The sequence below is a fragment of the Pelecanus crispus genome, chromosome 1 (assembly GCF_030463565.1).
Source record: "Pelecanus crispus isolate bPelCri1 chromosome 1, bPelCri1.pri, whole genome shotgun sequence".
Classification (NCBI taxonomy): Eukaryota; Metazoa; Chordata; class Aves; order Pelecaniformes; family Pelecanidae; genus Pelecanus; species Pelecanus crispus.
This window is the reverse complement of record NC_134643.1, coordinates 87268604-87286156: the sequence shown is the minus strand read 5'-3', so window position 1 is coordinate 87286156 and position 17553 is coordinate 87268604. Positions and strand designations below refer to the sequence as shown.

At 42.3% G+C, this 17553-nt stretch overlaps 1 protein-coding gene across 1 annotated transcript in view; it reads left to right on the top strand.

Annotated features, from left to right (window-relative positions):
- Positions 1-289: 289 nt before the first annotated feature.
- The window catches only part of PRMT8 (protein arginine methyltransferase 8), an 82134-nt gene continuing 64870 nt past the window's right edge, over positions 290-17553 (top strand). The window contains exons 1-2 of the mRNA XM_075722490.1: positions 290-337; positions 928-1071. Coding sequence (XP_075578605.1) covers positions 290-337; positions 928-1071 — 192 coding nt within the window. The remainder of the gene's footprint in view (positions 338-927; positions 1072-17553) is intronic.

Here is a 17553-nt window from a genome sequence, read left to right as displayed (position 1 = left end):
CACACACACGAGAAGCTATATTAAGAAAGCAGGTTTGCTACTTAACTCGGAGGAAAGAAGCTGGAGCAGGCTTCTTCGGTTACCCTCTAAGAGCCTTGCCGAGAGTCCTTGCAAAGAGAAGTGTTGCTGATTCAAAAGGAGGGATGGGGAAGAAAAAAAAATGTGCATGTCTGTGTGAGAGGGAGACAACGTGTGTGCATACGTGTGAATGCGTGCTTGTGTATGAGAGGGTGTAGGCGACGGGTGGGGGGAGCTTGACATAATGTTTTTTTCTACGAAAGAGACGTGAATGCAATTCCCAGAGAAGGGCACCAAGCTCTGCCCAAGAGCAAAAGGGGTAGGGAGAGGGAAGGGGGAGAGGGAAGGGGGAGAGGGAAGGGATGGGGGAGGGGGGGAAGGAGGAGGAGGAGGGATTGCTATTTCAGAAGACATAGAAACAGGAGAAACAGGGTGGCAAATTCTGTGACCGTCTTTAAAGGAAGTTTCCTGGGACCTAGACAGAAAGAAAAAAACCCAAAGAAGGAAAATAAAGGGCTATGATTTCCTTGTCCTGTTGCTTTGTCTCTGGCTCCCTCTGCCTCTGGAAGAGTAGCCACAGGACACAAAGATGCCCAGCTGGTCACTGCACGCCCAAGTTCAGATTAGCTGGTGCTTCTCTCCTGTTTAGCCCGACTGCTTTCTCTGAAGGGGAGGACTCACAGCCCCACAGCCTTTTAGTTTAACCTGAAGAGTGTGTGCTGCCTCTCTCTCCAAGAGCTCTCTGGAGGTGGAGGAGAGGGGAGAAAGAGAAGGACTTGAAAGTGCCGGAGGAGCTCCCGATGATAAGAGGAGACAAACATTCCCGTGGACGACGCAGAAAGGACAAAGCTGACTGATTCATTGCTGTTTTCAATATTTTTTTTCTCCCTATCCTTTGGCGCACACCAGTGTTTGGAGATCCTTGAAAACACAAAACAAAACACCAACCCTGAAGCCCCAACCCCTTGGCTAGCTCTTATGGGAATGAAACACTCCTCCCGCTGCCTGCTCCTGAGGAGGAAAATGGCGGAGAACGCTGCCGACAGCACCGAGGTAAGGATGCGAGGCACAGCCCGGCGCCCGAGCTCCCCCAACCCCGAGCACAGATCCCTTAGCAGCAGCAAGTGCAGATAAACTTTCCTGGCTCCTTCGGCTAGCCCCTGCCTCCGTTGCTGCTATGGTTTCCTGCGTGCCCCCCCGCCCCGTTCCCCCTAGGCGGAGAACTTTGCACCCCGCTGAACCCCCCTGTCCCTCAGGCTGCTTCCCGGAAGCCGCCGCTCTACGGCTGGTTCCCCGAGAAGTTGGGTGGGCCGGCGCGGGCCGGGCGGACGTGGGCTCCGCGCGGGCTGCGGGCGGACTGGGAGGAGGGGAGGGGGCGTGCGGCGGTAAGGAAGGGGAGCGGTTATTTCTGTGTTTGAGGAGGCTGGAAGGGACAAAGAAGGACTCTTGCGACAGCACCTTGGCCAGCTCTAAGTGCTTTTCGCCTTGCAGAACGCTGTGGAGCCTTTGTTTGGGGAACTTTAGGAGTATCCGTGTCTCTGCAGCCTTCTGGATATTACCAAGCGGAGCTGCCCGAGGCGGGGGCGGAGGGCAGGAGGAGCATTCCCCCTTGCGCCCGGCTGGGCTGAGCAGTGCCGAGAATAGCTTTGCATTGCCTTCGGGCCGAGAGGGTACCCTGCGAGCTCTCAGGTTTTCTGCAAGAAATCTGCCACCCCCCCCCCCCCCCATTACCTTCGGTTTCCTCAGCCTTTCGCATCTCAGCAACACTGGGGTTGAACAGCCCTTGTTTACTTGTCTAGGGCTGTCTTGACCTCCCTGAGACTTCTCAAGGGATGCAGCAGTGTGTGAAGTCTCAGATCTGGAAAAGCAGAGGATGCAGAATGCTGTCCCCAGCTTCTGTGGGAGCATGTGAGAAGGAGTCAGGCAAAAAGTGCGAGTATGTGCCAAACTCCCCGTTTCTATTAATAGACTGCCTTGCACTCTGAACACTTAACACATGGTTAACCAATATGCAGCACAGCCATGTCCAAGGACATTGCACCCCAACCAACTTCAACAGCTTTTGCCCTTACATGCACGGGTGGCACTGACCCTCCTCCCCAGTTGCCCTGCAGAGGTGATAAAGAACAAGTACCACTTTAGTGTGACTGAGCACATGACTATTCCCTTCTTTCAATGGCTCTGCCAAATGTCTCCTCCTTTCAGATAGTCCTCCCAGTAGGTGTCCTGCTACCTCATGAATTCTACATTTCTCTTCCTAATAGTGCTCCCTTTGCTTGACCTTGATAAATATGCCTCCTTTGCCATGCCAGGTGAAGAGCAGAATTTTCTTAAAGGAATGTGATGTAAGCACTAAATCAAAGAACATGCCTGCTACTGCATTACAACCCCATAGAGTAGTGTTTGCAGAAGAGGCATCTATAAATAGCAAGAAGTCTAGCTGCACATCTGTAAACTGTTGTAACAGCACATATTGCATTAAAGGTATCAGGATCCTGGGCCGTCTTGCAAGGAGGAATGTACAAGCACAGCCAGTTCCTTTCAAAGCCATTTTTCAATGGAAATTATCTTTAGACAGGGAAAATAGGTGAGAAGAGCTCCTTAAATATTCCTCTTCTATTTCAATTCACTATTAGTACATTTTTGTTGTTTAACTGCCTTTGTCTTTCTGCTTGTGCAATGCTGCACACACTGCAATGTCATTTTATGGAGAAGGCTTTTTTAACAATGACAGTTTCATTCCAATGCTGCACACAGGTTAGGAGAATATTAAAACGCTGTGCTACCTCTCCTCAGAGTATCCATCAGTGACAGATTTGTGACATGAGAGTGAAAATATTGCAGATAAGGCATATCCTGCTGCGCTTGTACCTTAAGAAAATCAGAAGCGATACATTCGTAACACCTGCCAATATATTTTCTATTTTATTAATTTTCATATTTGTGATGTTAAGATTGGTTATGTACTGGGAGAAGTAGCCTGCATACATGCAGACTTAGAATTGCACCAAGCAAAATATGCCAAGACCTTTGAAGCTCTTTCATTTGTCAAGCATCTATATTTAGCAAAGTCATGATCCCAGTTTGACCTTCAAATATGTATTTCTCTAACTTTCTCCTGAAGTTAGCAAATGTTCTGTGACAGAAAGAATACAGGACAAAGCATCTCACTTTTGGACTTATCACAGTGTCAGAGAAAATTAGGAATTGGTATAAATTTGCTTCATTTGAAAACAATGGGGTATCAGTAATATGCATGATTTCATACTCAATTTCTGAAGTACTCTGATGTCATGGTGATAGGCATGATGTAAAAAATGTCAGCTGTAATGAGAGATGAAAAGCTAGAACATTTAACAAATGGTCAGAACGCCCCACTTCCAAATCATTCCAAAAACCTTCTGTTTCTTACTCAGATTTATTTGAGCCAATTACTTATGTTACTGCTTCATAGTAATTTTTTTTTTTTTTTAAATTTACCACAACTAAGAGTGTTACTCAAACTTTTGGTCAAATACAGCAAGTATACTGTTTCAGTAGTAGGACAGTTGAAAAAAAATACGTTAAGACAAAGAACATGGACACTGTATGAGAAATTTTTTATTCCCTTAACTACCCTCTGATGACTGTAGTGCTAGATCATTAGCTTAAAGAGCTTAAAGAAATTATGACAACAAATACAGACAAGGGAAAACCAAAGCTGCAGTAAGACAATACTCACGGTTTCCTCAAACAAGAATACAAGAGAGTAGAAAAGTAATAGCTCACCAGCATTACTTTCCAGTCAAGGAGGACACCTCGTGTTACCAGGAAACTTCCAGAAGTGTGCTTCCATGGTACAGATTGTACAGACGTTTACATTACCAGTATCCCCATAGCCTTATATCTTGATACAAAACATAGTTAAGTGAATGGAAGTGTTGCCACAGGTGCTGTTGGATTTTGGATCAGAATAGTTTTGTAATTTTATTACAGCCTGATATCAGTCTGTCCGCCAGAGTTTAAGTAGAACCAGGTTTTTTTTGTATGTGTTTATAACAGCCTGAGAGTACACAGTGCTTTGTATAAAAACAGAGGTCAGGGGGAATAAAATCATAACTCTTTTCTATTTAGAGGCTCACTGAAGGCCATAGGGGTCCCACTAGTAAGAAGCTTGCTAGAATGGTTTTGGATCCTTTTTTTGGAGTTCACAGGGAGAAAAAGGTTCAGAAAATCTTTATTCTATTTGGCCATCCCATGAACTTCAAGAGAAGTTCCACTGGAACAAAAGCTGTAGAATCTCTCCTCACGATATAAAAATGAACTTCTGTATCTTTAGTCATGAAAGAAGACTTGCCTAAATGAAACAGGACTGTTTGCATAAATAACAGATCCAGAACTGAGTCCTCTGCAAATAATTAAAGGCACTCAGACAGAAAACAAAGTGAAAGAGAAATTCTTTGTAGAACATATGCACGAAGATTCTGCAAAATTCATGGTGCTGGCCCCCTGTAGATTTTGGTTTCTGAGTCTTTTTATTTTAAATGTATTAAATGGAAGCCATATTTATAGTAGGCCTGATATCAGTGATGGGAAACAAATTGAAAGAAGTGAGATTTCAGCAGAAGTGTGCCTTAATGTAGCTTCTGAACCTATGCCAGGTGAAGGGAATAGCACAAGTACCAGGGTTAATGTATCTACAGGTAACAGGTTAGTCACTGACTGAAACAATTTTAGAACCTGAAACTGGGCCGGTTTAGTACAATGCGATTGCATAGTAACTTCAAATAAGGCAATTCTTATGCTGAAGACTTTGCAGTGTCTGTAGGGAGAGAAGATGCCTGTTTCACTGCTAAGAATTACATTAGGTAATTTATTAATGGTAGCAAAATAGAGTCCTCCCTGAATGTCCTATTATACAAAGCTTGGGTTTTGGTTAGAAAAAAAAAAATATTCTGAAGATTTGGGGTATAATAGACGTGCTTCCCCATACAGATGGTGCAGTATCATGAGATCCATGTCTGTGAAAGTAACTGCTCTGTTATCAGAAGTGGGGAGATTACAATGTCCTATCTGTATGAAATCCAGCCATAACACTACTGAAGGTTGAAGAGATTATAAATTCCGTTGAAATCATGAGCTTCTGTTTGTGTTTCATGAGTAGGAAAAGGGTTTTCTCCTTAATAAGTTATCAAAGTACAAATGAACAAAAGCAGAGCAAGAGTGTGCCTAACAGAGAACAGCAGACTGAATTTATTCAGTAAACATAAGTTCTGTTCCTGGTTATTACACTGGATGATCTTGGACATATAATTTAATCCCTCTGAGCCTTCCCATTTATACTGTTGAATTCTGTGATTTATTGGTGAAAGGTGCTGTAGAAGATTATTATTTGGTGTTACTAAATTGCTTAGAACACCATATATGAATGAACATTAATGAGTGGGTGATGTTTACCCAAGAGAGAAATAGCGCTGCTATGTGGTGTACCTTAGGCTAACAGAAGTCACAACAGATCTGGCATGGTATCAGATAGCTAGCTGAAGAAGTAGCTTATGACATACCTTTCAACCTCACTGAATGGTGTGCCACATGCATATGTCACTTTGAACAGGAGAAGTTGTGGTAGCTGGTATGTGCAAGTAGTATAGATGAGCTATGGAGACCAGACCAGTGGCCCATGCTCTAGATGTTTTGCATGGCTGGCAAGGCAGTCAGAAAGCTGACCCATGATGTCAGTGGAGAATCTTTCACTGTGGGTATAGTCAAATCCCCAAGGGCTATAGAGGCAGCTCTGAGTTAAAGCAGGGAGTATTCCTCTTCACCACATTTTGATCCTGTACAATGCTCCTACTAGGACTAAGTAGCCCATGCTACCTAGGCTAGTAACAAGACAGTTCTAATATAGTCATGGGGACTTTTTTGGTTTCTAGCCAATTCAGGAGTGGGGGAGCAGAAATAGGCTCTTAGCCATCTTCTCCTACCAACTTCAGCTGTGCAGAACATTAACTTAGCTCAGCTGAAGATCTCAGTGTAGTTAAATGCATTCCATTCTTTTCTCAAATTTAATACTAAAAATTCAAGACATTGACCATAATATTTTGGCCCCATTGAAAAAATAACTTTTGGTTGGCATTAATAATATAAATAGGATCGAGAAACGTTTATGCTTAAATAAAGAATAACAACAATCACTCAAAGCAGAATTTCAAGATAAAGATATCTTAGTGTGGATCATCCTCTGCTACCATAGGGTTGTTCTAGTGAACAGCATTTTAGTGTCAAGAAGACTCGTATTTTTTAGAAAGGGTATGGTTCATCTTGGTGACGTCATGGGCCAGATCATATTGTGTCATTGTGGCAATGCTAAAAGAGAGGTTCCTGGCTAGTGAGCACTTTGCACAGAAGTTGCCCTAATGACGCTTTTTTTCTAATGTCAGCCTGTGAAAAGCACCAAATTCTTCAGAGGAGAGTGCAAGAAATTCTGTAGATGACCACCTTTGTAATTGTTCTACCTCCACGCCAAAAGTGAGCTTAGCAAGACTGACTCATGTGCCTTCCAGAGCTTCACCCTCAGCCTGATTGTGAAAGATGAAGGCTTGTGCCCTTACTGGTGCAGGCAGAGCAGAAAAATACATAAAGGTAAAAAAGCATTGAGCCTAATCTTTTCATAAGGTTTTGCCTCAGTCTTTCTGAGTTTGCAACAAAGTTCAGTCCGTTGACAGATGAGGTAATGAACACCTAAAGGGGGTGAATGATGAAACTGGTTGCTCCTACGTCTGATTCCACAGAGAATCTGGCTGCCTGCTGTCCCACTCACTAGCTTTAATGCCAGCTTTATGTTGATCTAGAATTTAGGATAAAATGGGATTGTCCTTTCCATAATTTTACTTCTTCCTTGGGAATAACCTCTAAACAACAGAAACAAGAAGCACTCATCTCAAGGAAGCAGAGAGGAGTTTGCCCACAAAGTGGCAGAGCTGGTGGCCACAAGGGTGTCTTCACCACACCAGAATGGAGCAATTGCTGACTAATCTCAGCCTACCTGTCTCTTTCCTGTGTTCTTGAACAGGTACTGACTGGCCCCATGGAGTCTTTTGGCATGCTATTGCTTTCAAGCTGTTGCATGGGAGCCGACAAAACTTTCTCACTTCACAGTGACTGTGAGAGGATGGGCACTATTTCACTCTTAGTATTTCAGTTTTAAACTGAGATTTAAGAGGTGTAGAAAGATGAAGGATGATAGCTTTATTTATTTCTTATAAGCTAGGATTTTTGAGCCCCAGTTGTGAAAAATCTATCTCAAAAAATCCAAATTCTAAATGGTATGTAAAATATTGTCTTTTCTATAATCTGCATATTTCTAAAAATAGAAACTCAGTTTGAAAATCTGGAATAGAAAATCTATTTATCTTAATTTTATTGCATCAACAATTTGGAGATTTAGAGACAAGAATTAGAAATAAGGCAGACTCACTGCCAAGTTTGCTTTTCTGAAAACTCTGTAAAGTGCAGAAATTACAGATAATTTTGCTTTGTATTTTGAGTGTGAAATGGTTGGTGATCATAAATAAAATCTCAACGTCTTTGCTTTCCAAATTGAAGAGAATATTTCAGTAACAAAACATTTACAAAGAAATTCTGGTGGGAATGAAATGTTTAGCTAAAATTTTAGACGGAGACACAATAAAGAAGGTGAGGAGAATACTATTCTCCTTCACTTAAAACATCCTGTCCTGCACTTAAGACATGCTCTTGGAAGTTTGTGTATATTGAGGACTGCATTGTACCTGGGTCTTTACCTCCCAGAGTGAATTGTTGTTTAAAAAGGGGTATTACCAACTTTTATAGCCACGATTCACAGAAAAGGAGTTCCTTAAGCTTTTCTGAGAAAGGATGGGGAAAAAAACCAACTTTGGAAGAGGGGACATGGAGGTGTGTATTTTTTAAGACATTGCTTTGTACCACTGTCCTCCTCAGCTTTTCCTAGTGGCAAACTCTTCATCATGGTGCAGCTGGCAAGCTTCACATTCAGCATACTGTTTGTTCTGGACCATACACTTAAGTTCCTAGTGCTCCTCTTGTCCTGTCCAAGGATCCAAGTATATCTGAACCATTGTGTCACAGTTCCCTGTTCCCTTGTAAAAAGAAAAAAGTAGCATTTCCCTCCCTTGTAACAGTGCAATGAAAGTAAACATACTGGTTGGGAAGCAGTGGTATATAGTGGTCTCCAAGGATTAGTGCTGAAGTGTTCCTTCAGTGCCCACAATGCACACTTGGGGTCACATGTGGCCTAGCAGTTCTTCTGTCCTTTTCTGGCCATACAGCTTATGTTCCATCACTTCTAATAGCACCAGAAAGCTCAAACCCAGTCTCAGAGCCCAGAATAATGTGTGACCAAGCCAGGGCCTTCCAAAAACAATCCACCAGTCAAAACTTAATTGTGTTGTGGACCTTCATTTCTCATTTAGAAAGGAGGAGAGGAGACCCTGCCATCTGTTTCAGTCTGTAGTTGCATCCTTGTACTGTTGTCCCAAATAGGGCTCGTTTACCCGGTGTGCAATAAGCCAATCTTCACATGCTGAGATGAGATATTGTTTATTCACAAAGTTGCGCAAGTTTGGGTGCTAGGTGGCTTTCCACAAAGCTAGCACACCGAGTCATCAAGTCAGCATCCATTTATACACATTCATCACCATATTTAATTCCCTAATACATATGAAGTGCTATGATTGGTTAAAATCTCTTTGCCTACTCTTTAAATTAATGAGCATGCTCAGTTGTCCTTCAGTTTGAGCCTGGGGTGTAATTGTGGTAGGGGGTTCATGAGTCAGTGGTCGCAATCTCCCCCTGCCAGAATTACCTTTCCCCTAATTTCCTTCTTGGTAGATCATAAGCAACTTCTCATGGTTTACTAATCAAGTCAGTAATACATCACCTAGACTTCTGCTCTCGGACAATCTGTTCACTAAACAAAAGCATATAGTATAACTTAGTTAGGGTCACCTAGACTTCTGCTCTCAGGCAATCTGTTCACTAAACAAAAGCATAGTTAGGGTACGGCCTTACAATGGACATCTACAGCAGCATCACTTTTGGACAACAGTACTATTCATCAGTCCATTGCCCTGAAGCTTGACCCCAGCTTGGGATAAAGACCAGCTACTGATTTTCTTTTCCTTTGTCACAGATAGGCAAGTAATTAACCCTTCCCATAACTCCTTCTGAACTACTTCTATTTGAGGACTATATACCTCATGATTGTGCCCTATATTAGACATTACCCTGTCTGAAGTACAGGATACATACTTCTTTTTTTTACTCTAATCTCAGTTACAGTGTGATATATCAGGAGTAATGCCACTGAGTCCTTTGTAAATAAGGATCACACTCAGTGTCATTGCAGAAACACAGAAGTGTTGGTTAGAAAGGACTTCTATAGAACATGTTGTGCAACCTCACACTCCATGTAGAACGGTCACCAGCATTAGATCATGTTGGCCATTGCTCTCTCTAACCAAGTCCTGAAGCTCTCCAAGCACAGAGATTCCACTACCTCTCTAGGCAACCTCTTCCAGTGCTGCACAGACCTCTCTGAAACAGTTTTTCTTACTGTCCTATCTGAACCTCCCAAACTGCAAGTTGTGACCTTTGCGCTTCATTATCCCATCTGCTGCTATTGAGAAGAGTTTGCCTCCATTTTCTTTTTAACTATCTTTCAAGTACTTGCAGGCTGCTATTAGATTGTCCCTTAGCCTCCTTTTCCACAAATCAAACAAGCTCAGCACATAATAATCTCTTCTTACAGATCATCTTCTTAGGCGCATGACCATTGTATTATATAGCATCTTGCTTACCTCCTTGTAACTAAAAGCTCTGCAGAAATGTCATGAGAATGAAAAGGATGAATATTTTCTTAACTGGAAGAACTTTATAGCAGAAGACTAACTGATTAAATGCACATGGCCAGATAGCGTCAATAAAGTGTATTCTGCAGAAATCCCTTGTAAGTGAGCCCAGCTGTGTATCTGGTGTGTTTTAATTTGGTATTTTGGGTTAGTTGTTTCTTATTTATTTCCCCTAGAAAGAGACAGGTCAAATCTGAAAAGCAGCACTGCTTCTTACCCACAGTTTGCATCGTGTGTAACTGTACAGCTGGAACAGCCGTTTCAGAAGGAAATCAAATGAGATCGTGTTAGCCACATCATAACACAGTTGCTTCCTTAGGAGTCACAGTGTTTTAAACTTAATTAGGAGTAGGTGAATTTACAGGCAGCAGGGGGTGTTCAACAATTGTTAGGGATGTTCTGCCTATTGTATTGTTGAGCCTTAAAAAAAGGTAAGGGCCATCATTACCCTTTCAGTTCTGTTGGCTTTGATATAACCCACTAGATCCTCTGCAAACCTGAAGCAGACCAAGGATTTGAAGTAATAAAACTGAGATACAAGAACAGTTATTGTGCAGAGAAGACAAAAAAGGGAACATATTTTATTGTTCAAGAAAGTATGTTGCAGACTAAAATTTCAGCTAAAACCTTTTCAGCTCTGTGTAAGTCTGATGATTTCTTAGATTTCTGGGATTAGAAGTGGCAAACATGAAGTTGCCCTCAAGTAAAAGCCCTGTTGTGGAAAATAATACATTTAGTCATGAAACAGAAAGTGCTTTGTAAATTTACTGGAGGTCAAAGGTCATAATGAAATTATTTGGTGATGGTGGAAAAGAAAAGGAAGGAGGGAAAGGAGGAGAGAGGGAAGGAGGGAAGAAGGACAGGCAGGAAAATGGGTGGGCAGGTGGGCAGGGAGGGAAGAAGAGAGGGTGAAAAGGAAGGGAAGAAAGGAAGGAAGGAAGATGAGGGAGGAAGGCAGGAAGGAAAGATGCAGAAATACAGTCAACATCCAGAGAAGCTGCTCATTTCCATACAAGCAGAACAGTAGAAATATATATTTAAATTTACTGTCAAAAAGTCACAGAATCACACTGTGACTCCTAAAGGGTGGTCTTACCAGTAAAGACCAAGGTGAAGAACACACCAAGTACCTTGGCCTTTTCCACATCCTTTGTCACCAGGGCCTCTGCCCCATTTAGCGATGGGCCCACATTGTCCCTAGCCTCCCCTTTGGTGCCTATGTAGTTGCAGAATATTTTCTTGTTGCACTTCATTGTCCTGTTGTCAGATTCAACGAATGTCAGGAATCTAGGAGCTATTAGGTGGAGGTAGGAGGAGGCCATCAGGAGAGTGAATCAATTCACCCTTTTACAGCTTGTAAATAAGGAAATAATAGGGGGTTTTGCAACAGCTGGTAAGGTCTAATGCAAACCTCAATTTCTCTGTCAGAAAGAGAGAATAAAACCAATGTTGCCTGTTTTTTTACTACATTAGTCAGTCATGGAATAAGAAGAGACAGTGTGTAGTTCTAGCCCTGTGATTCACCCCAACCAACCATGAATGAGGAAAGAACATAACACAGAAAAACACAAGACTGTTTTTAATTAGTTATCAAGGTGTGTGTATTAAAGCTTCCTTGAGATACTCCATTGAAATTAGCTTTTACCAGCGTTTTCTCACAAATATCTGGCTTACCATACTGTGAGGGACTCTGTCAGTGAAAGCTTTTCACCCACTCTCATACCCTTGCACACACACATACCGTTTTCTGAGACCCACCATAATCACCACTCCAATGAGTAGAGGCAGGAGAAAATGTGACACTCCTCAATAGTCTCCGTGTCAGAATCTTGAGCAGCAGCTGAGCTCCAGCTCACCAGAGTTGAACCTCAGGCACTCACACTGGCTCTCACCTCAGCTCATGTTTGATCACAGTCACATGTGCCATTGCTGAACTTGCCATGTTACTGAGAAGGTATTTTCCTAGCTTGCTGTTTTAACTACGTTACTCTTCTATTAATATCTACTCTGCTGAATCTTTATATTGTATTAAAACAAAAAGCTGATTGTCATTTTCAAGGCCATTCGAAGCATGCGTCCTACTACTTATCATTTCTCATTCAGTACTAAGAGGTTAACTCAAGCCTCCAGTGCCAAACTCCCATCTCACACTTACTAGATTTTTCAAACATACTTTAATGAATATAATACTTGTACTGTGACAGTGTGTATACAGCTTTAATGAAGGTTAGCCTAGAACTTGTAAAACTAGGCCAATTCAAAATTGGGTTTATGTTTCTGTTTTCTCTGTATTTGACATTCGATTTCTGTCCTGCTTTGCTACAAGAATTTTTGTTTAAGCAGATAAACTTAATGGGAGACAAAGAGAGATAAGGATTTTAAGCAAATAAGGTGTTTTCACTTATTACTGTGAGATTTTCATGAAAATGTGAAACTATTCTTCTAGGATTTTTTTTTTATAGAAGACATCCTTTCATGTAGCCTCAATATGATTATTTTATTGAAGAAAAAAGTCTCTGTGCCATCTTTCTATCTGATAGATCTGTTCCTTTCTCAACAGAAAGCCAATAATGCACCTTAGTGCCCGTAAAAGATGTCTTTGTCACTTTGTAAAGTGGAAGGCAAAAGTATTTATGCTTGCAAGATCTGTTTCCACCAGGTAAAACTGAGTATTCTAACCATGCCTACTGGAAACAAAGGCATTCTGATCTCAAGACAGATTTACCTTCATGTAAATGCACCAGTTTCAGCAGAATTATTTGTGATTTATATAGGTTCAAAACCAGCTCACATCTATATATAAAATTGTATTAAAAAGGATGAATCACCAGTGGTTTTGCTCAAGAACAGAGTTTTCATCATTCTGTTTCATGATTGTATAAAAATGTAGGAGTAAACTTTCTCGTATCCCTTTCTTAACTGTGTTTAAAAGATGGGTCTGAAATAGCAAAAGCTTATTCTCTTGTTAACACAAAGCTATGCAAGCCTGATTTATATCAACATAACTATCAACAACTGCTTCTGAAATACACTATGTAGATATCTTTTTAACAGGTGTAGTTCAGAACCTATTGGAGTTAACATAAATTGCTGAAGATATTTGAACACTTCAGCAAATGTTCTTTTAATAATGCAAGAAATGCTGAACACACTGGTTTGCTCATGTGTGTCAGTAGCACTCAGCATGATTATTTATTGTAGAATGAGGTTCCATATTGGCAGGGTATTTAAAAACACTCCTCATCTACCTTCTATAATATGGAGCAAAAGTAATTCCACTGGAACTAGTGGGATTACCTGTGTTCTGAATGTTAGATGCATATCCAAGTTTCTTAAATAACTGCTGAAAACACATTGAAGTCAATCATGGTATTTTCAGCCCTCTTGAGAACAAATATGCTACCCAAGCCTGGAGTTGATGGGTTATTAATCTCAGTCTCTTACAATGAAATTTCTCAGACTAGGTAAACCAAATCCAAATAATGTTTAATGGCCAATTATGAGCAAGTGTGCTTCATTAGGCTAAAGTCTTATACCACATAAAGTCTTATACCACATTATCTATCTGTCTGTCTGTCTGTCTGTCTATCTATCTATCTATCTATCTATCTATCTATCTATCTATCTGTGTTGACAGAGAAACTCTATGTTTAAAAAGGCAGTTTCACAGAAAAGTCCTAGCTTTTCATGCAATAACATCCTTTATATTCACTGTCTTCCTCCATATGGGTGTTCTGACAAAATTCAGTTTAGTAGTGGAGAATTACAGGAAGATACATCCTTCCATTTCAAGTTGAAATAACAAGCTCACATTTCAGATATAGTGCTAACAAAGCTCTAAAGTAAGTTTAAATTCAACTAACTTGGTGAGCTGTTAGGAATACAAACTCCCAATTCAGAAAGGGAGCATTTAAAAATATTTGTCTGTTTCAGTTTAGATCCCTTCCAAGCATTCACACCTTTGATTCAGCAATTAAATATAACTGGTCTTGTTTTCTTAAATTCTGTAACACCTACATGTCTCAGAGGTCAGAGAATAAGCATACTTGCAAGTCAGACCAACTCAATTAAAATGCAGTTTAGTTATTCTCATAGAGGTCATTGATTTGAATATTTTTGCCAGTAAGAATACATTGAGAAATAAGTAAAACCCGGGTTCTTAAAACCATTTTTTCTTCAAAACCTCTTGAGAAATTTAGTCATTGATACTATCATTCCCTCTGAGTCACTCTGTTCAAGAATCTTTCACCATGCCCAAAGAATCTCTTGTAGGCAGAATATATTCAACTCAAAAGTACAAAGCAATTATTTATTGTCTAACATATCAAAGGCAGTTAGGATTAACAAGTTACTAGGCAAAGCACTAATATCCTTATCATTCCCAACATAAGACACACAAAGAGTATTTGCTGGCCAGGTAATCATGAAGCAGGTGGTCAAGGGGCAGATTCTGCTGCTGCTGGGAACATTCATGTTGTTTCATGTTGCTTCATGTTCATATTTCATGTTGCTGTTGCCATCTTTAGACTACTCTAGCATGTTTTATCTCTTCATGTTATTGGTTTCCTTCCTGAATCCTTGAACAGAATCCTTAAATTTGTATTTCACCTTATTTTATCTTTCATGTCTCTATGCTACAGCCTTTGTCAAAGCTCTCTCTTACAATTTAGGATTTTTCTCAGGAGTCTGAGCCAGGGTTACACATCTGGGCAGTTGATCATTGCTAGGCCTTGAATCACACTGCTGAACACCCGGGAGGAGGGGTTGGAGGCTACAGAGTTGGATGCAGCAACTAGGAATACACTGAGCTGAATGGGTACTTCTGAAAACCATAGGTGTAAGATTCTGAATATTTCTCTGCCTACATACTGTTAAGTGATGTAAGAAGCTCAGCCCACCTCCTCCAGCCCAGGACCTCTCCTGCCTGGCTACTGGAGCCCAGCCTGGTGCCCCAGGGACCCAGGACCTCTGCCTAGGCTGAGGGACATGGCTGATATTTTCCTGTTTGCAGGTTCAACCAGTGATGAGGCTTCGCATGTATCCCACTGTCACACACACACAGACACACAGAGAGGACACTGACATGGCCAGTCACGCAGGCTGCCACAGACAAGGCGCTGCCTTCAACAGCACCTACATACAGGGCTCACATAGAAGACAATCCACAGACAGCTAAGCCGCCGCCTCCTCTTCAGTGGGCAGAAGCAGAAGGTCACTCGCGCAGGCACGCACAACACGCACCACTCTCCAGGTTCACAAGCACACACATGTTTGTGGATCCCTTGATTACAGGCATGGCCCCTGTGCCCACCTAGCACCCCCGCCTGGATCCTGGGCCCCCTTGTGTGCCCCACAGGGTCCTCAACTTGCCAGCTGGTCCAGCTTGGTGCTCACTACAAACACGCAGCACTCACACACTCATCCCTCATGCACTCCTCATTCACATGTCCCCCTGGGCATACCAGCATGGACCCCGTGCCCTGGACACCCTGGCCCAGACCCTAGGCTCCCCTAGTCACTACTTAGTCCAGCTTAAAGTTAGGTGGTGAATATGCACGCACACCCCTGGCACAACGGAATTGGGGAAGACACAGACTCTCCCCCCACAGCCGGCACCAGGCACACAGGGAATGGCCCATGGTCCTGCTCCAGTGGCACCAAGTTCCTTGCTCACCTTGCTCACACTGTCCCCCCAACAGCTGGTTTTGGGAACAGACACCATTCCTGCCCCAGTGGCTGGGGGTTAAAGACCCCCACTGGCACCAGCAGCTGACATGGAGACCACGGTTGCTCCGGTCACTGGCACCACAGGCCAGGAGAGCCCACTGCTCCCCAGTCTGACCCCAGGATCTGGCACCGAATTCCCCTCATACACACACAGGTCTCACCAGTAGCTGGCACCGAGTCCTTGCAGCCCATGTTCACATGGGACAGAGAGTGAGCATATGCAGAGAGATGCTTAAGAAAAGATTTAATAAGACAATATAAGAAGCTAGGCTGGACTGCAGCAATTAGGCACAGGGCTTGCCAGACAAGCACACTGACCAGCCCCATTTTACAGCCGACCGGCCCCTCTTACTCCCCTTTCTGTCTACCCCGTTTGTTCCCCCCTGCTTCCCCTTCCCCTGCACATCCCTCACCCTAGGGGTCTGTACAGCTCCGCCGATTCCCACAGCTCTTGCAGTCTGGTGTCCCAGGTATGCAGTGCTACCAGTTGCAAAGTCTGGGCTGATCTTCCTGGAAGTGGCACCTGTGGTTTCTTGATAGCCCATCAGTCAGTGTGTGTGGTGAGGTTTATTTCTTGCCATTGTCTCCATGTTTGTTTTGTCAGGTCTGTGTCTCCGTGTATTTTGTTTCTCGTTTCCCCCTTTTCCTTGTAGTTTCCCCCTTTTCCCCTGAGTTTCCCAACTGACAGGTACCCAGTCAGATAACGTTGGAATAACCTTTCTCACGCTCTCACGTGACCTTATCAATTGATGTGACTGACCAGGTTTGGTTCTCATCGCTTCCTCCCTTATGTCTGTGTCATGGTTTAGCCCCAGCCAGCAACTAAGCACCACGCAGCCGCTCGCTCACTCCCCCTACCCCGATGGGATGGGGGAGAGAATCGGAACAGTAAGAGTGAGAAACACTCCTGGGTTGAGATAAGAACAGTTTAATAATTGAAATAAAGTAAAATAGTAATGATAATAGTAACAATATAATAATAATAATAATAATAATAATAATAATAATAATAATAATAATAATATACAAAGCAAGTGATGCACAATGCAATTGCTCACCACCCACTGACCAATACCCAGACAGTTCCCGAGCAGCGATTGCTGCTCCCCGGCCAACCCCCCCCCAGTTTACCCAGTTTATATATCGCTCATTCCACCTGCCCCAGTGGGATGGGGGAGAGAATCGGAACAGTAAGAGTGAGAAACACTCCTGGGTTGAGATAAGAAGAGTTTAATAATTGAAATAAAGTAAAATAGTATTGATAATAATTATAGTAATAATAATATACAAAGTTTCTATACTGAGCATGACGTCATATGGTATGGAATAGCCCTTTGGTCAGTTTGGATCAACTATTCTGGCTGTGCCCCCTCCCAGTTTCTTGTGTACCTGGCAGAGCATGGGAAGCTGAAAAGTCCTTGACTAGCATAAGCGGTACTTAGGGACAACTAAAAACATCAGCATGTTTTCAACATGTAAACATTCTTCTCCTACTAAATCCAAAACACAGCACTATGCCTGCTACTAGGAAGAAAATTAACTCTATCCCAGCCGAAACCAGGACAGTATGTCAGGTTTGTGTCCCTGTATGTTCTTGTTCATGGCTTCCTCCTTCTTATTGTCCGTGTTGCATTGGAAAAGGTCCTTAACCAGATACCTTTAAAGGAGCAGACACTCTCCTTCCACATACCTTTAAAATCCTGGCCCTTGTCTTAGCTATACTGTATGCCTGTACTTGCTTAGACATTTATTCTAGTTCTGCACAGATACTTTGTAGAGGTTAAATTTAGGGATTATGAAAGGTTTACCTGGCATTTTAGTAGAATTGGAATGGCCAAGTGAATCCTGTATTTTTGAATGATGATTGTTCTGCATGCCACACACATTTGTATGATCTAGACCAAGCCTGGGACTTGTAGTA